The following is a 23,113-nucleotide window of genomic DNA, read 5'->3' on the forward strand; positions in this document are numbered from 1 at the left end:
CTTATCTCTACATTTAAAACATCTGAACACTCAAAAATCTGAAGACACCTTTGTGGGGGTGTCCGGGTGGCTCAGTCATTCAGCATCTGCCTTCGGCTCGGGTCATGATCCTGGGGTCCTGGGATCGAGCCCCGCCTTGGGCTCCCTGCTCAGCGGGGAGTCTGCTTCTTCCACTCCCCCTGCTTGTGCTCTCTCACCCTGTGTCTCTCTCTGGGAAATAATAAGTAAAATCTTAAAAAAACAAAACACAAAAAACAAACTGCAAGCCCAGCTGGGAGGAAAGGGCTTGTTTCTTTAAAAAAAAAAAAAAGAAAGAAAGAAAAGATCTTTGTGTATAAACATGAACCTTTCTCTGTAAATTATAAAGAATAGAGGGCGAACCATGCTAGCCACACAACCCAGGAGAGGACACACGGAACAAGAGACAGGTCCAAGAAACAGCTTCAGACGGACCCTTCACAGAGCACACAGCACAGAGCTCAGCCACCAAGAAGAACCCGAAGAGCCGCGGACCACTGACGAAAAGGAAATGAGTCCACAAGCGGGACACCACCTCTGAAACGTACAGGAGTGCATTTACTGAACACAGGACAACAGCGATTGCCAAAAAAACAAAAGCAAAAGAAAAGACCTCTTAAATCTAATTGCAACGAAGTTTTTTTTTTTTTAATATTTCATTTATTTATTTGATAGACAAAGATCACAACTAGGCAGAGAGGCAGGTAGAGAGAGAGGAAGCAGGCTCCCTGCTGAGCAGGGACCGGGAGCTGCAACAAAGTTTATCAGAAAAGTTTCCAATATCTACACCGAGATACAGTGACTAAAATTTCACAGGTATACACTGCAGGCATGTACATGTCAATAGCGAGAAGGAGCCTGTGCTCCTATTACCAAGGGACGGAGAACACGAGGACACTGGGGAAACTGAAGTGACTGCTTTGTCAACAGACACAGAATACAAGGGGGACAGATGAACCAAAAAGATTGGGAATTTTCGACATTGCGGAAATACAGCATTATGGCCATAAACCACACAATGCAAAGGAAAACCATCCTAACTCAACTAAGAGACAAAAATAGCAGCCCGGTCTCTGGGTCAGGAGTAGCTCTCTGGAGAAGTTGCACGTACGTGAGATTCTCGTGCGTGTTGGGGTCGAAGAAGCCCTTGGTGTCGTCGCTCGGGTCGGCCAGGACGCGGTTCATGTCCTCGTCGAAGTAGCCGCGCCGGTAGGCCACGTCCACGGGCAGCCGGTGGCTGTGCACGGGGTCGATGATGCCGCCCGTGGCGATCTGCGCCTCCAGCAGGCGGATGCCGTGGTCGCGGACGATCAGGTCCTTCTGCATGGCCTGGAAGAGAGAGATCTGCTCCCCCGTGTAGGGGTCGGTGTAGCCGGTGACAGCGCGCTCCGCCGACAGCAGCTTCTCCCGGATCTCGCCGCCCACCACGCCCGCGGCCACCGCCTCCTCCACGGTCAGCCTCTGGTTGCGCACGGGGTCGATGACGAAGCCCGTGGCCGCCTGTGCCTCCAGCAGCACCAGGGCCGTGCCGGGCCGCAGGACGCCCTTCCACATGGCCTGGTAGATGCTCATCTTCTCCTGCCGCCCGGGCTCGTCCTTGGCGGGCACCAGCACGCCCGCGATGCAGCTCGTGCCCTGCAGATAGCGCTTGACCGAGTCCATCTCCGTCACCTCCTGCGGCGTCCTGGTGCCCTGGGCCAGGTCCCGCAGCGTCTCGGGGCCCAGGATCCCGGACGTGTGCAGCTCGGAGGCGGACACCTGGCGCCTCAGGCCCCGGAAGGACACCTTGCTCAGCCGCTCCTCCGCCTCCTCGATGGCCTGGGTGAGGACGGCGACCAGGGCCGGCACGGCCAGGGCGCCGGCCGCGTGCTGGGCCAGGAGCTCGTCCCGGCGGGCCCGGCTCAGGTAGGAGGAGAAGAGGACGTCCCACACGGAGGGCCGCCGCCCCCGGAACTGGCCGACGCGCACCTCCATGGTGACGGCACGCAGGGCCTGCTCCTGGGGGCCGCCGGCGGTGGGCTCGGCGGGGGCCTGGCCCGGGGAGGGCCCCACGTCGCCGTCCCCGCCACCTCGCCCGGCTGGCCGGCCGTCCTGCGGGCCGCGGGCGGCCTCCTCCGGCCCGCGATCGGGCCCGCCGGCCGCCTCCGCCTCCTCGACGATGGTGGTCAGCCTGCGGGTCAGCGCCGGCAAGCCCAGCGTCCCCGAGCCGAAGCCGGCCAGCAGCTGCTCCCGCGTGGCGCCGCTCACGTAGCTGGACGCCAGCACGTCCCACACGGGCACCGCCGGCCCCCGCAGGCGGCCCACCTTGACCTCCATGGTGGCGGCACGCAGGGCCCCGCGGGGGTCCGGGGGAACCGGGCTGGGGCTCCCGCTCCCGTCGGCGCTGGCACGGGCCAGCAGCGAGGTGAGGGCAGCGCCCACCTCCTGCACGGTCAGCGCGCCCGCCCCGTACCGGCGCAGCAGGTCCTGCCGCAGGCCCTCGGGCACCTCCCGGTAGAACAGGAGCTCCCAGATGGAGACGCTCTGGCCCTGGAGCACGCCGTGGCCCGGCGCCACGCGGGCGTCACGCAGGGCGCCGCGCAGCTCCTCGCTCAGCTGGTGCACGGCGGAGCCCCGGCCGGCCAGCTGCAGCATGTAGAGCCCCGTGTCGGGGTCGAGCACGCAGCGACGCAGCAGCTGCACGTACGTGAGGTTCTCGTGCGTGTTGGGGTCGAAGAAGCCCTTGGTGTCGTCGCTCGGGTCGGCCAGGACGCGGTTCATGTCCTCGTCGAAGTAGCCGCGCCGGTAGGCCACGTCCACGGGCAGCCGGTGGCTGTGCACGGGGTCGATGATGCCGCCCGTGGCGATCTGCGCCTCCAGCAGGCGGATGCCGTGGTCGCGGACGATCAGGTCCTTCTGCATGGCCTGGAAGAGAGAGATCCGCTCCCCCGTGTAGGGGTCGGTGTAGCCGGTGACGGCGCGCTCCGCCGACAGCAGCTTCTCCCGGATCTCGCCGCCCACCACGCCCGCGGCCACCGCCTCCTCCACGGTCAGCCTCTGGTTGCGCACGGGGTCGATGACGAAGCCCGTGGCCGCCTGTGCCTCCAGCAGCACCAGGGCCGTGCCGGGCCGCAGGACGCCCTTCCACATGGCCTGGTAGATGCTCATCTTCTCCTGCCGCCCGGGCTCGTCCTTGGCGGGCACCAGCACGCCCGCGATGCAGCTCGTGCCCTGCAGGTAGCGCTTGACCGAGTCCATCTCCGTCACCTCCTGCGGCGTCCTGGTGCCCTGGGCCAGGTCCCGCAGCGTCTCGGGGCCCAGGATCCCGGACGTGTGCAGCTCGGAGGCGGACACCTGGCGCCTCAGGCCCCGGAAGGACACCTTGCTCAGCCGCTCCTCCGCCTCCTCGATGGCCTGGGTGAGGACGGCGACCAGGGCCGGCACGGCCAGGGCGCCGGCCGCGTGCTGGGCCAGGAGCTCGTCCCGGCGGGCCCGGCTCAGGTAGGAGGAGAAGAGGACGTCCCACACGGAGGGCCGCCGCCCCCGGAACTGGCCGACGCGCACCTCCATGGTGACGGCACGCAGGGCCTGCTCCTGGGGGCCGCCGGCGGTGGGCTCGGCGGGGGCCTGGCCCGGGGAGGGCCCCACGTCGCCGTCCCCGCCACCTCGCCCGGCTGGCCGGCCGTCCTGCGGGCCGCGGGCGGCCTCCTCCGGCCCGCGATCGGGCCCGCCGGCCGCCTCCGCCTCCTCGACGATGGTGGTCAGCCTGCGGGTCAGCGCCGGCAAGCCCAGCGTCCCCGAGCCGAAGCCGGCCAGCAGCTGCTCCCGCGTGGCGCCGCTCACGTAGCTGGACGCCAGCACGTCCCACACGGGCACCGCCGGCCCCCGCAGGCGGCCCACCTTGACCTCCATGGTGGCGGCACGCAGGGCCCCGCGGGGGTCCGGGGGAACCGGGCTGGGGCTCCCGCTCCCGTCGGCGCTGGCACGGGCCAGCAGCGAGGTGAGGGCAGCGCCCACCTCCTGCACGGTCAGCGCGCCCGCCCCGTACCGGCGCAGCAGGTCCTGCCGCAGGCCCTCGGGCACCTCCCGGTAGAACAGGAGCTCCCAGATGGAGACGCTCTGGCCCTGGAGCACGCCGTGGCCCGGCGCCACGCGGGCGTCACGCAGGGCGCCGCGCAGCTCCTCGCTCAGCTGGTGCACGGCGGAGCCCCGGCCGGCCAGCTGCAGCATGTAGAGCCCCGTGTCGGGGTCGAGCACGCAGCGACGCAGCAGCTGCACGTACGTGAGGTTCTCGTGCGTGTTGGGGTCGAAGAAGCCCTTGGTGTCGTCGCTCGGGTCGGCCAGGACGCGGTTCATGTCCTCGTCGAAGTAGCCGCGCCGGTAGGCCACGTCCACGGGCAGCCGGTGGCTGTGCACGGGGTCGATGATGCCGCCCGTGGCGATCTGCGCCTCCAGCAGGCGGATGCCGTGGTCGCGGACGATCAGGTCCTTCTGCATGGCCTGGAAGAGAGAGATCCGCTCCCCCGTGTAGGGGTCGGTGTAGCCGGTGACGGCGCGCTCCGCCGACAGCAGCTTCTCCCGGATCTCGCCGCCCACCACGCCCGCGGCCACCGCCTCCTCCACGGTCAGCCTCTGGTTGCGCACGGGGTCGATGACGAAGCCCGTGGCCGCCTGTGCCTCCAGCAGCACCAGGGCCGTGCCGGGCCGCAGGACGCCCTTCCACATGGCCTGGTAGATGCTCATCTTCTCCTGCCGCCCGGGCTCGTCCTTGGCGGGCACCAGCACGCCCGCGATGCAGCTCGTGCCCTGCAGGTAGCGCTTGACCGAGTCCATCTCCGTCACCTCCTGCGGCGTCCTGGTGCCCTGGGCCAGGTCCCGCAGCGTCTCGGGGCCCAGGATCCCGGACGTGTGCAGCTCGGAGGCGGACACCTGGCGCCTCAGGCCCCGGAAGGACACCTTGCTCAGCCGCTCCTCCGCCTCCTCGATGGCCTGGGTGAGGACGGCGACCAGGGCCGGCACGGCCAGGGCGCCGGCCGCGTGCTGGGCCAGGAGCTCGTCCCGGCGGGCCCGGCTCAGGTAGGAGGAGAAGAGGACGTCCCACACGGAGGGCCGCCGCCCCCGGAACTGGCCGACGCGCACCTCCATGGTGACGGCACGCAGGGCCTGCTCCTGGGGGCCGCCGGCGGTGGGCTCGGCGGGGGCCTGGCCCGGGGAGGGCCCCACGTCGCCGTCCCCGCCACCTCGCCCGGCTGGCCGGCCGTCCTGCGGGCCGCGGGCGGCCTCCTCCGGCCCGCGATCGGGCCCGCCGGCCGCCTCCGCCTCCTCGACGATGGTGGTCAGCCTGCGGGTCAGCGCCGGCAAGCCCAGCGTCCCCGAGCCGAAGCCGGCCAGCAGCTGCTCCCGCGTGGCGCCGCTCACGTAGCTGGACGCCAGCACGTCCCACACGGGCACCGCCGGCCCCCGCAGGCGGCCCACCTTGACCTCCATGGTGGCGGCACGCAGGGCCCCGCGGGGGTCCGGGGGAACCGGGCTGGGGCTCCCGCTCCCGTCGGCGCTGGCACGGGCCAGCAGCGAGGTGAGGGCAGCGCCCACCTCCTGCACGGTCAGCGCGCCCGCCCCGTACCGGCGCAGCAGGTCCTGCCGCAGGCCCTCGGGCACCTCCCGGTAGAACAGGAGCTCCCAGATGGAGACGCTCTGGCCCTGGAGCACGCCGTGGCCCGGCGCCACGCGGGCGTCACGCAGGGCGCCGCGCAGCTCCTCGCTCAGCTGGTGCACGGCGGAGCCCCGGCCGGCCAGCTGCAGCATGTAGAGCCCCGTGTCGGGGTCGAGCACGCAGCGACGCAGCAGCTGCACGTACGTGAGGTTCTCGTGCGTGTTGGGGTCGAAGAAGCCCTTGGTGTCGTCGCTCGGGTCGGCCAGGACGCGGTTCATGTCCTCGTCGAAGTAGCCGCGCCGGTAGGCCACGTCCACGGGCAGCCGGTGGCTGTGCACGGGGTCGATGATGCCGCCCGTGGCGATCTGCGCCTCCAGCAGGCGGATGCCGTGGTCGCGGACGATCAGGTCCTTCTGCATGGCCTGGAAGAGAGAGATCCGCTCCCCCGTGTAGGGGTCGGTGTAGCCGGTGACGGCGCGCTCCGCCGACAGCAGCTTCTCCCGGATCTCGCCGCCCACCACGCCCGCGGCCACCGCCTCCTCCACGGTCAGCCTCTGGTTGCGCACGGGGTCGATGACGAAGCCCGTGGCCGCCTGTGCCTCCAGCAGCACCAGGGCCGTGCCGGGCCGCAGGACGCCCTTCCACATGGCCTGGTAGATGCTCATCTTCTCCTGCCGCCCGGGCTCGTCCTTGGCGGGCACCAGCACGCCCGCGATGCAGCTCGTGCCCTGCAGGTAGCGCTTGACCGAGTCCATCTCCGTCACCTCCTGCGGCGTCCTGGTGCCCTGGGCCAGGTCCCGCAGCGTCTCGGGGCCCAGGATCCCGGACGTGTGCAGCTCGGAGGCGGACACCTGGCGCCTCAGGCCCCGGAAGGACACCTTGCTCAGCCGCTCCTCCGCCTCCTCGATGGCCTGGGTGAGGACGGCGACCAGGGCCGGCACGGCCAGGGCGCCGGCCGCGTGCTGGGCCAGGAGCTCGTCCCGGCGGGCCCGGCTCAGGTAGGAGGAGAAGAGGACGTCCCACACGGAGGGCCGCCGCCCCCGGAACTGGCCGACGCGCACCTCCATGGTGACGGCACGCAGGGCCTGCTCCTGGGGGCCGCCGGCGGTGGGCTCGGCGGGGGCCTGGCCCGGGGAGGGCCCCACGTCGCCGTCCCCGCCACCTCGCCCGGCTGGCCGGCCGTCCTGCGGGCCGCGGGCGGCCTCCTCCGGCCCGCGATCGGGCCCGCCGGCCGCCTCCGCCTCCTCGACGATGGTGGTCAGCCTGCGGGTCAGCGCCGGCAAGCCCAGCGTCCCCGAGCCGAAGCCGGCCAGCAGCTGCTCCCGCGTGGCGCCGCTCACGTAGCTGGACGCCAGCACGTCCCACACGGGCACCGCCGGCCCCCGCAGGCGGCCCACCTTGACCTCCATGGTGGCGGCACGCAGGGCCCCGCGGGGGTCCGGGGGAACCGGGCTGGGGCTCCCGCTCCCGTCGGCGCTGGCACGGGCCAGCAGCGAGGTGAGGGCAGCGCCCACCTCCTGCACGGTCAGCGCGCCCGCCCCGTACCGGCGCAGCAGGTCCTGCCGCAGGCCCTCGGGCACCTCCCGGTAGAACAGGAGCTCCCAGATGGAGACGCTCTGGCCCTGGAGCACGCCGTGGCCCGGCGCCACGCGGGCGTCACGCAGGGCGCCGCGCAGCTCCTCGCTCAGCTGGTGCACGGCGGAGCCCCGGCCGGCCAGCTGCAGCATGTAGAGCCCCGTGTCGGGGTCGAGCACGCAGCGACGCAGCAGCTGCACGTACGTGAGGTTCTCGTGCGTGTTGGGGTCGAAGAAGCCCTTGGTGTCGTCGCTCGGGTCGGCCAGGACGCGGTTCATGTCCTCGTCGAAGTAGCCGCGCCGGTAGGCCACGTCCACGGGCAGCCGGTGGCTGTGCACGGGGTCGATGATGCCGCCCGTGGCGATCTGCGCCTCCAGCAGGCGGATGCCGTGGTCGCGGACGATCAGGTCCTTCTGCATGGCCTGGAAGAGAGAGATCCGCTCCCCCGTGTAGGGGTCGGTGTAGCCGGTGACGGCGCGCTCCGCCGACAGCAGCTTCTCCCGGATCTCGCCGCCCACCACGCCCGCGGCCACCGCCTCCTCCACGGTCAGCCTCTGGTTGCGCACGGGGTCGATGACGAAGCCCGTGGCCGCCTGTGCCTCCAGCAGCACCAGGGCCGTGCCGGGCCGCAGGACGCCCTTCCACATGGCCTGGTAGATGCTCATCTTCTCCTGCCGCCCGGGCTCGTCCTTGGCGGGCACCAGCACGCCCGCGATGCAGCTCGTGCCCTGCAGGTAGCGCTTGACCGAGTCCATCTCCGTCACCTCCTGCGGCGTCCTGGTGCCCTGGGCCAGGTCCCGCAGCGTCTCGGGGCCCAGGATCCCGGACGTGTGCAGCTCGGAGGCGGACACCTGGCGCCTCAGGCCCCGGAAGGACACCTTGCTCAGCCGCTCCTCCGCCTCCTCGATGGCCTGGGTGAGGACGGCGACCAGGGCCGGCACGGCCAGGGCGCCGGCCGCGTGCTGGGCCAGGAGCTCGTCCCGGCGGGCCCGGCTCAGGTAGGAGGAGAAGAGGACGTCCCACACGGAGGGCCGCCGCCCCCGGAACTGGCCGACGCGCACCTCCATGGTGACGGCACGCAGGGCCTGCTCCTGGGGGCCGCCGGCGGTGGGCTCGGCGGGGGCCTGGCCCGGGGAGGGCCCCACGTCGCCGTCCCCGCCACCTCGCCCGGCTGGCCGGCCGTCCTGCGGGCCGCGGGCGGCCTCCTCCGGCCCGCGATCGGGCCCGCCGGCCGCCTCCGCCTCCTCGACGATGGTGGTCAGCCTGCGGGTCAGCGCCGGCAAGCCCAGCGTCCCCGAGCCGAAGCCGGCCAGCAGCTGCTCCCGCGTGGCGCCGCTCACGTAGCTGGACGCCAGCACGTCCCACACGGGCACCGCCGGCCCCCGCAGGCGGCCCACCTTGACCTCCATGGTGGCGGCACGCAGGGCCCCGCGGGGGTCCGGGGGAACCGGGCTGGGGCTCCCGCTCCCGTCGGCGCTGGCACGGGCCAGCAGCGAGGTGAGGGCAGCGCCCACCTCCTGCACGGTCAGCGCGCCCGCCCCGTACCGGCGCAGCAGGTCCTGCCGCAGGCCCTCGGGCACCTCCCGGTAGAACAGGAGCTCCCAGATGGAGACGCTCTGGCCCTGGAGCACGCCGTGGCCCGGCGCCACGCGGGCGTCACGCAGGGCGCCGCGCAGCTCCTCGCTCAGCTGGTGCACGGCGGAGCCCCGGCCGGCCAGCTGCAGCATGTAGAGCCCCGTGTCGGGGTCGAGCACGCAGCGACGCAGCAGCTGCACGTACGTGAGGTTCTCGTGCGTGTTGGGGTCGAAGAAGCCCTTGGTGTCGTCGCTCGGGTCGGCCAGGACGCGGTTCATGTCCTCGTCGAAGTAGCCGCGCCGGTAGGCCACGTCCACGGGCAGCCGGTGGCTGTGCACGGGGTCGATGATGCCGCCCGTGGCGATCTGCGCCTCCAGCAGGCGGATGCCGTGGTCGCGGACGATCAGGTCCTTCTGCATGGCCTGGAAGAGAGAGATCCGCTCCCCCGTGTAGGGGTCGGTGTAGCCGGTGACGGCGCGCTCCGCCGACAGCAGCTTCTCCCGGATCTCGCCGCCCACCACGCCCGCGGCCACCGCCTCCTCCACGGTCAGCCTCTGGTTGCGCACGGGGTCGATGACGAAGCCCGTGGCCGCCTGTGCCTCCAGCAGCACCAGGGCCGTGCCGGGCCGCAGGACGCCCTTCCACATGGCCTGGTAGATGCTCATCTTCTCCTGCCGCCCGGGCTCGTCCTTGGCGGGCACCAGCACGCCCGCGATGCAGCTCGTGCCCTGCAGGTAGCGCTTGACCGAGTCCATCTCCGTCACCTCCTGCGGCGTCCTGGTGCCCTGGGCCAGGTCCCGCAGCGTCTCGGGGCCCAGGATCCCGGACGTGTGCAGCTCGGAGGCGGACACCTGGCGCCTCAGGCCCCGGAAGGACACCTTGCTCAGCCGCTCCTCCGCCTCCTCGATGGCCTGGGTGAGGACGGCGACCAGGGCCGGCACGGCCAGGGCGCCGGCCGCGTGCTGGGCCAGGAGCTCGTCCCGGCGGGCCCGGCTCAGGTAGGAGGAGAAGAGGACGTCCCACACGGAGGGCCGCCGCCCCCGGAACTGGCCGACGCGCACCTCCATGGTGACGGCACGCAGGGCCTGCTCCTGGGGGCCGCCGGCGGTGGGCTCGGCGGGGGCCTGGCCCGGGGAGGGCCCCACGTCGCCATCCCCGCCACCTCGCCCGGCTGGCCGGCCGTCCTGCGGGCCGCGGGCGGCCTCCTCCGGCCCGCGATCGGGCCCGCCGGCCGCCTCCGCCTCCTCGACGATGGTGGTCAGCCTGCGGGTCAGCGCCGGCAAGCCCAGCGTCCCCGAGCCGAAGCCGGCCAGCAGCTGCTCCCGCGTGGCGCCGCTCACGTAGCTGGACGCCAGCACGTCCCACACGGGCACCGCCGGCCCCCGCAGGCGGCCCACCTTGACCTCCATGGTGGCGGCACGCAGGGCCCCGCGGGGGTCCGGGGGAACCGGGCTGGGGCTCCCGCTCCCGTCGGCGCTGGCACGGGCCAGCAGCGAGGTGAGGGCAGCGCCCACCTCCTGCACGGTCAGCGCGCCCGCCCCGTACCGGCGCAGCAGGTCCTGCCGCAGGCCCTCGGGCACCTCCCGGTAGAACAGGAGCTCCCAGATGGAGACGCTCTGGCCCTGGAGCACGCCGTGGCCCGGCGCCACGCGGGCGTCACGCAGGGCGCCGCGCAGCTCCTCGCTCAGCTGGTGCACGGCGGAGCCCCGGCCGGCCAGCTGCAGCATGTAGAGCCCCGTGTCGGGGTCGAGCACGCAGCGACGCAGCAGCTGCACGTACGTGAGGTTCTCGTGCGTGTTGGGGTCGAAGAAGCCCTTGGTGTCGTCGCTCGGGTCGGCCAGGACGCGGTTCATGTCCTCGTCGAAGTAGCCGCGCCGGTAGGCCACGTCCACGGGCAGCCGGTGGCTGTGCACGGGGTCGATGATGCCGCCCGTGGCGATCTGCGCCTCCAGCAGGCGGATGCCGTGGTCGCGGACGATCAGGTCCTTCTGCATGGCCTGGAAGAGAGAGATCCGCTCCCCCGTGTAGGGGTCGGTGTAGCCGGTGACGGCGCGCTCCGCCGACAGCAGCTTCTCCCGGATCTCGCCGCCCACCACGCCCGCGGCCACCGCCTCCTCCACGGTCAGCCTCTGGTTGCGCACGGGGTCGATGACGAAGCCCGTGGCCGCCTGTGCCTCCAGCAGCACCAGGGCCGTGCCGGGCCGCAGGACGCCCTTCCACATGGCCTGGTAGATGCTCATCTTCTCCTGCCGCCCGGGCTCGTCCTTGGCGGGCACCAGCACGCCCGCGATGCAGCTCGTGCCCTGCAGGTAGCGCTTGACCGAGTCCATCTCCGTCACCTCCTGGGGCGTCTTGGTGCCCTGGGCCAGGTCCTCCAACACCTCTTTGCTGAGGATATCTGCTTGGAGGAGTTCTGAAGCAGTGATGTGTTTTCTGATCCCTGGGAACCATAGCTCCTTTTTGTTTTTTTCTTTCTTCTCTATTAATTCTAAAATTACGTTTACTACCTTTTCCATTGCCCTGGCCGTGTCTCTTTTATAGTCCCTCACCAGCTGGAGTTTCGTCTCGTGAGTTACGTACTCCGAGTTGAGCAGCTCCCACAGCGACGGCCTCTGGTCCTTGTACCTTCCAACTGGGACCTCCACTCTCTCGGCCTCCAGGGCCCTCCTCGTGGCCCCGTCGACATAGGCAGTGCTCTGGCTTTCACGGACCAGCTGGAAGAGAGCCCAGCCCGTCCCTGCGCCTTTCTGGCTCCTTTCCTGCAGCTGTTGGTATGTGACCCTCTCCTGAGTGTTTGGATCCACAAACCTTCTCTTCATGCGGCTCTGATCTGCAATGAGCGGGTAGATGTCCGGGTGCAGACAGCCGCGTCTGTAGGCCACGTGCAGTGGGAGGCGGTGGTGGTGCAGGGGGTCGATGACGCCCCCCGTGGCCACCTGTACCTCCAGCAGTCTCAGTGCTTCCTCCCTTTGGACAATCTTGCTCTGCATTGCCTGGAACAAGGAGACTGGGTCTCCCGTGGCCGGGTCTGCGTAGCCGAGGGCGGCCTTCTCAGCCTCTCGGAGCCTCGTCTGCAGGTCCTCACCCACCAGGCCCTCAGCCAAGGCCTGCCGCACGGAGAACTTCTTGCGGCTGCCAGGATCCAGCAGAAAGCCTGTGGCTGCCTGGGCCTCCAGCAGCTGAGCCGCAAACCCCATGGGGATGAGTCCCTCCCTGCTGGCTTCGTAAAAGCTCATTGCCTCTTGGGTGGAGGGTAGCACCACCCCCGCGATGCAGCCGGTCCCTTCCAGATAGGGCCTCACTTGCACCAGCCTGCTGAGATCCAGCCCCCCCGATGTCTCCCCAGGCAGGGCATCCAGGGTCTTTTCATCGAGGATTTCAGAGTTGAACAGCTCGGCAGCGGTCACCTCCCCACCGATGCCTGTCAGCTTCATGCCTTGGTACCGATTCTCTGTTTCTTGCACTGTCGCGGTGATGATCTCCAGCAGCTTCTCTAGGGATGTGTTCTGGACTCTGTACTCGTGGATGAGCTCCCGTTTCCTTTCCTCTGTGAAGTACGGGGAGGACAGCAGGTCCCAGAAGGAGACTGTCTGATTGGCAAACCTCCCCACTTGCATTTTTATGGTTTGGGACTTGAGCTGTTGTCTTGTGGCTTCGTCGATATAAACATAGGTTTCTCCTTTCTTCACAATTTGCAGCATGTAGAGCCCCGTGTCGGGGTCCTCCACGCAGCGCTCCTGGAGCTGCAGGTACGTCAGGTTCTCGTGCGTGTTGGGGTCGAAGAAGCCCTTGGTGTCGTCGCTCGGGTCGGCCAGGACGCGGTTCATGTCCTCGTCGAAGTAGCCGCGCCGGTAGGCCACGTCCACGGGCAGCCGGTGGCTGTGCACGGGGTCGATGATGCCGCCCGTGGCGATCTGCGCCTCCAGCAGGCGGATGCCGTGGTCGCGGACGATCAGGTCCTTCTGCATGGCCTGGAAGAGAGAGATCTGCTCCCCCGTGTAGGGGTCGGTGTAGCCGGTGACGGCGCGCTCCGCCGACAGCAGCTTCTGGTAGGTCTCCCTGCCAAACATCCCTGCCGCGAACGCCTCCTCCACCGTCAGCCTCTGGTTACGCACAGGGTCGATGATGAAGCCCGTGGCCGCCTGTGCCTCCAGCAGCACCAGGGCCGTGCCGGGCCGCAGGATGCCCCTCCTCAGGGCCTCAGAGATGCTCATCTTCTCCCTCGTGCCCTGGGCAAGGACCCCGGCAATGAAGTTGCCTCCCTCTAGGTACTGCCTCACACCGCTCCTCTCCGTCACCTCCTGCACTGTCCTTGTGCCCTGGGTCAGTGCGTCCAGCGTCTCCTTGTCAATCAGCCGTGACCTGAACAAGTCACTGGCCGACACCAGCTTCCGGAGTCCTCTAAAGGTGATCTTTGAGGGTTGTGTCTCTGAGGCCTCAACCAGGGCAGTGACGGCCGCAGCCACGTGCCGCAGGGCCGTGGCCCTCCCAGACTGGCAAAGGGCCACCAGCTCCCGCCGTGTGTGGACGTCGATGTACTCTGAGTGCAGGAGGTCCCACAGTGACACGCTGAGGCCTTTGAACCTGCCGGTGCCAACAGGGACCTTCATGGCTCTCAGAGCCACCACCATGTGCTCGTCCACCTTCAGCACCTTGTCCTGGGCGAGCGGAAGCAGCCACAGGCCGGTGTCCGCATCCAGGACACAGCGCTCCTTGAGCTGGCTGTATGTCACCGTGTCCTGGGCGCTGGGGTCGAAGAAGAACTTGCTGTCCTCAGCTGTGGAGGTTAGCCCCTGGCTGACCTGCTGGTCCAGGAGGCCAAGCCTGCAGGCCACCGCCTCGGGCAGGTGCACCCCGTGGACAGGGTCCATGGCACCCCCCGTGGCCAACTGTACCTGCAGGAGGGGGAGGCCCTCGCTTCGGGGCACTAGCCCCTTCTGCATGGCCTGCCACAGTGAGAGGGAACCTCCCGAGTAGGGATCCGCGTACCCAACCACGGCCCTCTCGGCTTGCCGCAGCTGCTCGTGCGAGGCCGCCCCCACCAGGCCGGCTTTGACGGCACCTTGCACAGAGAATCTCTGGTTGGTCAGAGGGTCAATGAGGGAGCCGGATGCCACCTGGGCCTCCAGCAGCCTTCGTCCCAGGCCCTCAGGCAAGAGGCCATCTGTCACAGCCTGGCTGATGCTGACCTTGGTCCCTGACGGCTGCAACAGCACACCGGCCACACAGCCCATACCCCAGAGGCAGGCCTTCACAGCGGGCTGCCCAGCAACCTCGGCAGGTGATCGCGTGCCCTGAGCCAGCGCCGCCAGGGTCTCCCGGGAGATGATGCCGACAGCCAGCAGCCAGACAGCAGGAATCTCCCCCCGGGGGCCGGGCACTGTGACCTGAGCCTGTGCCAGGAGCTCTGCCTCCCGCACCCACTTCTGCACGGTCTCCCGGAGCTGCTGGGTAGTGGTTTTTCCCACCTTGAAGTCCTCCAAGAGTCTTTGCCGCTGCTCGTCCGAGAAGTGGTGGGAGCACAGGAGCTCCCAGAGGGACGTGCCGTCCTCAGCCCCCTGCACGGCCTGCAGGGTCTCCCGGACCTGTTCGTCCGTGGGGGCCGCAGCAGCGTTTTCGGGCAGGGGCAGGAAATGAAGGCCTGAAGGCTCGTCCCTCACACACTGCTCTAGGAGCCGGGCGTAGCTGGTGTGGCCCCGGCCATCTGGCGTGGGAAAAGTTTCGGGGGAGCCGCACAAGGCCGTCTCTATCTCCTGGTCAATGTAGCCGCGCTGGGCGGCTACGGGCATGGGGAGGCGGTAGTGGCCTATGGGGTCAATGACTCCTCCTGTGGCCACCTGGGCCTCCAGGAGGCGAGCAGCCTGCTCTACAGGGACGAGGCCCTTCTTCATGGCCTGGAACAAGGATACCCGCTCCCCAGAAAAGGGGTCTCTGCAGCCAGTGACCGCGCCCTCCGCCCGCCTCAGCCTGCTGTACAGTTCCGGCCCCACCAGCCCCCTCCGCACGGCCTCGTCCACTGACAGGGGCTCTGGACCATGGGGATCAAGAAGGGCCCCAGTGGCCGCCTGCGCCTCCAGCAGGGCTAGTACCACTCCTGGGCCTAGCAGCTGCTGCTTCATGGCCGCGTAGAGGCTGAGCCTCCGGCCAGAGGGCTGCAGCAGCACGCCGCCCACGGCCCCGGTGCCGCGCAGGGCCTGCCGCACGCTGTCCATGCGGAGGAGCGCCTCGGGGCTCACTGTGCCCTCCAGCACCCGGTCCAGGAGCTCTTGGTCAATGATCCGGGCCTCCCAGAGCTGGTAGGCGCTGACTCGGCCCCGCGGCGCGCACGCCATGGGCAGCGTGACGTCCACCCACCTCGCCGTCGCTCTCTCCAGCAGCCGCGCCACCTGCGGCAGCGAGAGCCTGCGCTGCTGATAGTCCCGCAAAACCTGCCTCCGCTGGGGCTCGCTGCAGCACTCGGAGTTGATGAGCTCCCACGCTGAGACCCTCTGTCCCTGGAACCGCCCGTACCTCACGGACAGCAGCAGGCTCTGGAAGGCCTGCCGGGTGGTGCCGTCCACCAGCTGCGGCTGCGGGCGGGTCAGCGGCAGCAGGCGCAGCCCCGTGTCGGGGTCCTCCACGCAGCGCTCCAGCAGCTGCAGGTACGTCAGGTTCTCGTGCGTGTTGGGGTCGAAGAAGCCCTTGGTGTCGTCGCTTGGGTCGGCCAGGACGCGGTTCATGTCCTCATTGAAGTAGCCGCGCCGGTAGGCCACGTCCACGGGCAGCCGGTGGCTGTGCACGGGGTCGATGATGCCGCCCGTGGCGATCTGCGCCTCCAGCAGGCGGAGGCCGTGGTCGCGGACGATCAGGTCCTTCTGCATGGCCTGGAAGAGAGAGATCTGCTCCCCCGTGTAGGGGTCGGTGTAGCCGGTGACGGCGCGCTCCGCCGACAGCAGCTTTGCAAACACGTCAGGCCCGATGAGGCCGGCCCTCAGGGCCTCCTCCACGGAGTATCTCTTGTTCTCCTTCGGGTTAAGGATGAAGCCCGTGGCTGCCTGCGCCTCCAGGAGGATGAGGGCCGTGCCATGCCTGAGAAGCCCCCTCCCGCGAGCCTCGTAGATGCTGAGCCGCTCCTGGGAGCTGGGCAGCAGCAGGCCAGCAACGCACCCGGTCCCTTCCAGGTATTTCTGCACGGGGTCCAGTCTGCCCACTTCCCGGGCTGTGGTCTGGCCTTGTTCCAGACGCTCATACATGTCCTGCTCGATGATCCCTGCTTCCAGCAGCTCAGCGGGCATCACGGGCCCCCTCAGTCCAGCAAAGGTGGTCTTGGCCGTGGCTGCAGCGTGTTCAAGGATGGCCCTCAGCGCCGCTGCCAGTTCCTCTGCCGAGATGGTGCCCTCCTGGTGCCGCTGGGCCAGGGCTGCCCTCTGCTGTGCGGGGATGGGCTCGGAGAAGAGCAGCTCCCACAGAGACACAGGCTGGCCCTGGAACTGGCCCACGGAGACGGTGGTCATGGCCTCACTTAAGGTCTGCCGGGTGCTGTGATCGATGAACGGGAGTCCTTGTGGCTCCCCTCCAAGGGTGCCTTTTGAGAGTGGAAGGAAGGCCAGCCCTGACTCTGGGTCGGTGACACAGCGGGCCATCAGCTGCCCATAGCCAAGGCTCTCCTGCGTGCTGGGGTCCGAGAAGCCCGTGGCCCGGGAGACACAACGCCATGTTTCTTCGTCCAGGCATCCGAAGCGCAGGGCGCCCTCCAGGGGCAGCCGGAGCCTGCGGGCTGGACACACGAGCCCCCCCGTGGCCAGCTGGGCATCCAGGAGTCGCAGCGCCAGGGACCTGTCCACCAGTTCCTTCTTCATGGCCTGGAAGAGGGGGACCCGCGTGCCGCTGAAGGGGTCGTGGTAGCCCGTCACCGCCTGCTCCGCCACCAGGAGCTGCCCATGGAGCTCGGGGCCGAGGAGGCCAGACCTCACGGCCTCATCCACCTGCAGCCGCTGGCCTGTGCCTGGGTCCACCAGTGTGCAGGTGGCGGCCTGAGCCTCCAAGAGCGGGAGCGCCGTGGCCATTGGGAGCAGGTGCTCGGTGACAGCCTGGAAGAAGCTCTTCTTGCGGCCAGCGGGCAGCAGGACAACCCCGGCCACGCTGCCCGTGCCCTGCAGGTAGCGCCTCACAGCGGCCCGGGTGCTCACGTCCGACACGGACAGCTTGCCCTCCCGAAGGCCCCGGGCGGTATCCCCATCCAGGATGCCTGCCTCCTGCAGCTCTGCCAAGCTCACTGCCCCACACAGGGTGTGGAACGTGGTTCTGAGGGGCAGGACGGCCAGCCCAGTGCCAGGGGCTCTCACACACCTGCCCAGCAGACTGCCGTAGGACAGCCACTCTCCCGTGTTGGGGTCCTGGAAGCCAGGGCTGCTGGAACTCGGCTTGCGCTCTGTCAGAACACGCCACGTCTCCTGGTCCAGGAGGCCCTGCTGGCAGGCCAGCTCTGGGGCCACTCGCCCACCCCGAATGGGGTCCACCAGGCCCCCGGTGGCTAGCTGGGCCTCCAACCAGCTGTACCCCTGTGCTCGCCCTATCACCTCCTTCCCGATGGCCTGGAAGAGGGCCAGCTTCCCGCCACCATAGGGATCGGGGTACCCAGTGACTGCCTGCTCAGCAGCCAGCAGCCTTTCCTTCAGCCCCAGGCCTACCAGGCCCTGCTGCACGGCCTCAGACACAGAGAGTAAGTGGCCCTGCGTGAGGTCCACGAGGCCCCCAGTGGCGGCCTGGGCCTCCAGCAGAGCCAGTCCAAGCTCACTGGACAGGAGGCCCTGCTTCATGGCAGCGTAGAGACTCTGGGCCTGGCTGGAGGCCTCCACGAATACCCCAGTGATGCTTTTGGCCTGGGGCCCGGAGGAGGTGCTGGTTCCCAACATGGCCTTCGTGGTCTCAGGGACGATGGTCAGCTCGGTGCCATTGGTGGCCAGGACATCAAGAGGAGGGGAGCTGTGGCCGTTCATCATGCTTGGCCCTGCTGTGCAGAATCCACTCACCCAAGGTCCCCTGTGTCTGCTCCCTGCGGGGGGGGGGGGGGGGGCAGAAAGGCTCCATTAGGGGCCCTGGGATGGACCAGGCAGGCAGGAGGGAACAGTCAGGGGTCCGTCCCAAACTCTGAATCAGCCTCCAGACATGGCTGGCCCTCCTGGCCATGTGAGGTCCTTTGCCTCACCCTGTGGGATCCCAGGAGGGACCATGAGGGACCTCAGGCCAATCAGGCAGCTGCCAGCATATGTGGGCTTTTCTCCTGTGGGCCTCTGTCCCCGCCCAACACCTTCCAGCCCCCTCCCCAGGGTCCTGGTGTGGGCTGGGCCAGAGGGGCCTGCATGTTCTGGGCGGAGTCAGCCCTGAGCCCGCAGGGTGTGGCCCCTCCCCCTTCCCCCTCCCCCTCTAACTCACACCTCCCAGCCTCCCAGGCCTCCCCTCTGCTCCCAAGAGCTTTTCCCCCTCCTGCCCTCCCCTGGGTTCAGGGACACCAGTGCCCTTCCAGTCACCACCTCCACCCCCACACTCCGCCCTGGACCCTCAGCTCTGGCCTCCGTTCCTTTCCCAGACCCCCACCGGGCTCCAGGCAGAACCCCCAGAGTCTCCTGCCTTAGCCTGACTCGGTGCCCTCCCAGTCCCCCAACCTCTGTGCTCTCTGGGATACGGCCTCCCTGTGCCCAGACCCGGCCTCGGAGCCCGAGAGAACAAAGACTCGGTGCCCGAGGGCCAGTCTACCAGGAACTGCGGGGATGGCCAGGCCCTGGGCCCTGGTCGGCGGCTCAGAGCCCCAGCAGCCCCATGGCTGTGCCCCGACTGTCGGACCTGTGGTGCCAAGTGCCTTACCTCCCCTCCCCCATCCCACCTGCACACGAGCCTGCATCACCTCCGCCCATCCCTGTCCTGTGGGGTTCAATCACGTCCCCCCAAAAGAAATGTCCAAGTCCTAACCTCCAGGACCTATGACTCTAGCTTTATTTGGAAATTGGGTCTTTGCAGCTGGAACTCAGCTGCGGCCCCAGAGCAGGGAGGCCCCTAATCCCTGGCCTGCTTTCTGCACAGGAAGACCGAGGCAAAGATCTCCTGCAAGGGGCCCAGAGGCCCAGAGGCCCAGGTTCCAGGGCAGAAGCGGACTCCAGCCCCAGGAACCATGAGAGGCGTGTCGGCTGCTCTAAGCCGCCCAGGCTACGGCAGTGGCTGTGACAGCTGGGGTGGGGGCAGCACAGCCGCCGGCCCGCCACGCCCCACCCCATGAACCGGCCCACACCCGGTTTCCTCGGAAGCCTCCTTCCTCCCCAGTGCCGGCCGACCACACCTGTCCTGGCAACCCAACCAGCTCGCGCCCCTGCCCCACGCCCGCCGCGGGACAAGGCTCAGGACGCCTCTGCCCCTTCGCTCTGCAGCTCTCCCCGAGGCGACCTTGGACTCTGGCTGCCAGACCCAAGAAATGCATTTTGGATCTGACTGCCCCGCCTCCGGTCACAGCTCTGCAGCCTTCTTGCCGGTGACAGGGTCTGCTCCGAACCAGGGGGCCCCTCACACTGCCCTCCATCCCCCCAGCCCGCCCTGGAGTCCCAGAACCCATGCCCGGCTGCCTCCTGGACACCCGCGCCCAGACCCCGAGGCTCCGCGGCACCCCCACGACCGCCCGTGCTCTGTAGAGCCTCCCTCAGGCAGTCTGTCTAGCCCGGCCCCTGCTGGCCCCACCAGGGGTCCTCACCGGGGCCAGCCCAACTCCTGTCCCCGCCTACGGCCTCCAGGCACCCCTTAGCCTCCCGGCTTGCAAGGACCACCTTCCCTGATCCTACCCTCTCCACCGCCTCCAGCCCTGGAGCAGGGCAGGGTCAGCAAGTGATAGAGGGGCTGGGCAGCTGGGACCGCCATGGGAAGACCTCCATGCCGGGGCTGGACAGGGGACAGCATGGCTGAGCTGGGTGCCGAGCTGCCACAGTCGCCCGGAATCAGCCAGGGCTTCGATGACACAGATCTAGTAGAGTGATCGCTTTAAGTGCTGCCCAACCCCGCCTGAGGCTGAAGGAGGGCCCCCGGCGGATGGCCCCCGCTTCTGCCCCCTCGGGAATTGTGTTGCCCTTCCTAGTCCCTCGACTCGGCTTGGGACCCTGCTGTGAGCCCCCGGGTAGGGGTAGAGTCCTGCCGCCTTCCCTTCCCACACACAGATGTGGAGCCTGAGCCTTCTGGACCCCAGCAGCTGTGTGCCGCACAGACGTTGGGGGCGGGGGTGGCCAGGACCAGACAGACACCGAGCAGGACTTTGTAGGGGGAGCTGCGACCTGGCTAGCCATGGCAGCTGGGCTCCGGGAAGGGCCTTGAGCCACCAGCCTTCCCACCCAAGTGGATCGTAGCACTAGGCATCATAGCCCAGAGCACGTGGCGGGCGGTGTTTGCTAAGCTTCGGGAGAAGATCACAGTGGCTGAGCGGTCAGCTGGGCGTCTAAGGCCATGTGGGTCCCAGTGGGGCTTCACAGTGACCGTGTCAGTGACCATGAAGACTGCCCTGGGGGCAGGCTGGGCAGCACCGTCCTGAGAGCTAGAGCCCCAGCCCCCAGGCGCCCCCAGCCCCCGGGAGGGGTGTACTCCTAAAATGTGATGCACCTGTCCCCGCAGATGGACCACGTGGGCCCAGGAGCGAAGCGACGGAAGCAGGCTCGGCCCCCACCATCCCTCCAACGACCCCACCCTCTGTCCTTGTGGCTCTGGGCTCCGTCCTAGAGAATGACGGATCCACCCGGGACAGTCCCGCTGCGCCGACGGCCACAGCTGCTCCCAGGACGTTCTGGCTCCTTGTGTCCAGGACCAAGAAGAAGCCTGAAGAAGAGTGAACCGACCGCCAGGAGAAGGGGGGTCTGGGACGGGGTGGAGGCAGGGGTGGGCCCCAAAGGCCCACGCCGGGTTCTGGCAGCTAACAGTGTTCCCACCTGAGGGCGCACCAAGCCCAGCAGACAGGCAGTGGAGGCGGGGAGTGGGGAACCAGGAGCGGTCGGCACCCTGGGAGCTGGTGGTGGGTGAGGGCCGCCCTGACCTCCTGGCAACAGTGCGACTCCATTACGGGCGGGCTGGCCCCCCTCCGCCATCCCCCCTCCGCAGGGGCTGTCCTGGGACCACCTAATGGTCCTGCGGGCCGACTCTGCTCCTGGCGCCCCACCCGGACACATGCTTTGCAGCCCAGCCGCACCAAGGATGGGCATGTTTGTAAAACGTGCCTGTTCCCACGTCGCAGGACCGCCTTCAGAGGGGGTGCGGGTCCAGGAATCCATGCGTCGCCCGCACCCAGACCTGCCCCAGTCCCAGCAGGGGTGCCCAGGAACGAGGCTATGGGGCAGGGAAGACAGTGTGCCTTTCGCCAGGCAAAAGAGTGAGGGAAGCGTGTCCTGGGCCACGTGCGGCGGGAGCAGCCAAGCGATCAGGGCTGTGGGTGGCCCTTGGCCTGGACGTGGGCAGCCAGCCCGGAGCCAGACAGGCTGTGCTGGGGGGCGGGCAGTGCCAGGCAGGCACTAGACAAGAAAACTAGAGCCAGTACATGCTCTGGGAACAGGAGGCTCCCGTTTCCTGCACAGAGGGCATTCATGGCTGGAGGGGGGCTGGGTGTCGGAGGGAGCGGGAGAGCAGGAAGTGAGGGCCCAGGGAGGCCTGTGCCTATGGCAGCCGGGCCACGCCCTCCTCCCCCCTTTGGCTGACAGTGACCTTGAGCCTGGTCTGAGTCTCCCTGGACCCTGCCCAGGTGGGACCCGAAGAGGACCCCAGGAGTGGGTACCTGAGTCTGCAGTGGGGACCCTGGGAAGGCAGCTGGACGGAGGGTCTGGAGCTTGGAGAGACAGGCCAGGGCAAGTGACTGTGTCCAGGGCCTGGGGAGTGGGACAGGGAGACTGGGAGGCCCAGACAAGCCCAATGTCACAGAAGCCGAAAGATGGGTGTCCCAGAGAGGGGGCCACCAGCCGATGGGGGCCGGCTTTGGGCTACTGGCCTTGGGGCTGGGCGAGAGACGCTGAGGAAAAAGGAATCTGAGGGGGGGTCTCTTCCTGTGGCTTCCTTGAGGGGCCCCATCTCAGGTGGGCCCCAGGCAGCGGGGAGGAAGACGATTCCAGAGCAGGGTGAGTCTGCATTCCTTGGGCACGGGCCATCAACGTCACCACCGCTGAAGGTCAGCCCCCACCCCCCAGCCTGGGAGGGGCCCCGGACGGGCTGGCAGGCCACCTGAGCCACATGGCGACAGAAGCAGGAGGCCAGGCCGCCTCAGGCCCGCAGAGACAGGCGCAATCCCGGCCTTTGCCCGACTGTGGACACCTGCAGGAAGGTCCCACCCACCTCTACGGAGCAAAGACCAACGGCCACGGAAGTCGGCATGACACGAGGGCACAGGGAAGACAGAGCCCCTGCGGACCCTGCCTCCCAAGGACCTTGAGATGGCCCGGCGCAGGCCTCCCTGTGCCCACCCATCCCCTGACCCTACAGCAGGTAGCTCCCCCAAGGGGCCACCCCCAACCCCCCGCCCCGCCCCGCCCGCCAGGAGCAGCACCGCCCCTCAATTTGTCAGTCTAATTACCTCGCACCCTCCGCCGCCCGGGTGCCGCTCACTCCTGCCTCTACTGTCCGCACCCCCTCCCCTTGCCCCGCCCTGCAAGGTGCCCCCCCGCCCCGCCCCCCAGGAACCTGACCTGCGGGACCCGCCGGAGCCGCCCTCCAGCCCTGCGGGGAGGGGGAAAGCGCGGGGTCGGGGAGGATCCCCGCGGGCGGCGTCTCCCACGTGGGTGCTGGTCACCAGGACCCCCGCCCAGCAGGGCCGGAGGGAGGCCAGCGGCCCGGGACGGGGAACAGCGGGGCCCAGAGCTCCGGCCACTCCCCGCGCGCGTCGCGCCCCCGCGCCCGCCGCCCCAGTCTCCCGGGACCCAAGCCCCGCGCCCTCGCAGGGGTTTCCGCGTCGCTCCCGGCGGCCCCGCGTGTCCTACCTGCAGCCCCCGGCTCCCGCGCTCAGTCTGTCGTCGCTCGCTGCGGGCCGGTGCGCCCGCCCCCGGGGGTTTAAATGCGCCGCCGGCCCCGCCCCGCCGCGGCCCCGCCCCTGTGGGGGTGGGCAGGGGCAGGGGGCGCGCCCCGAAGCAGGGTGCGGCGGGCAGGTGCCCGGAACCCCGCGGGGCCAGGCCGACGCCCCGGGCGCACCCCTCTGGCAGGCAGGCCGCCTGCGAGCACCCCTGTTGAGGAAGGGCCCCCGAACGGTGGAGGGCGGCTGCCCACTCCGTCGAACCCCGGCCTTGCCGACCGCCCCCCAGAGCCCCGGCGTGGGGTGCGGGAGGGGGCGCATCC

At 68.8% G+C, this 23,113-nt stretch overlaps 1 protein-coding gene across 1 annotated transcript; it reads right to left on the bottom strand.

Annotated features, from left to right (window-relative positions):
• Window positions 1-671: 671 nt before the first annotated feature.
• On the bottom strand, window positions 672-22,834 carry EPPK1 (epiplakin 1). The gene is made up of 2 exons (XM_032315638.1): window positions 22,769-22,834; window positions 672-17,840 (listed from the first exon to the last, which is right to left on the bottom strand). The coding sequence occupies exon 2, from the start codon at window positions 17,779-17,781 to the stop codon at window positions 1,060-1,062; it is 16,722 nt and encodes a 5,573-aa protein (XP_032171529.1). The 5' UTR covers window positions 17,782-17,840; window positions 22,769-22,834; the 3' UTR covers window positions 672-1,059.
• Window positions 22,835-23,113: the final 279 nt, after the last annotated feature.

The sequence above is a fragment of the Mustela erminea genome, chromosome 16 (genome assembly GCF_009829155.1).
Source record: "Mustela erminea isolate mMusErm1 chromosome 16, mMusErm1.Pri, whole genome shotgun sequence".
NCBI lineage: Eukaryota > Metazoa > Chordata > Mammalia > Carnivora > Mustelidae > Mustela > Mustela erminea.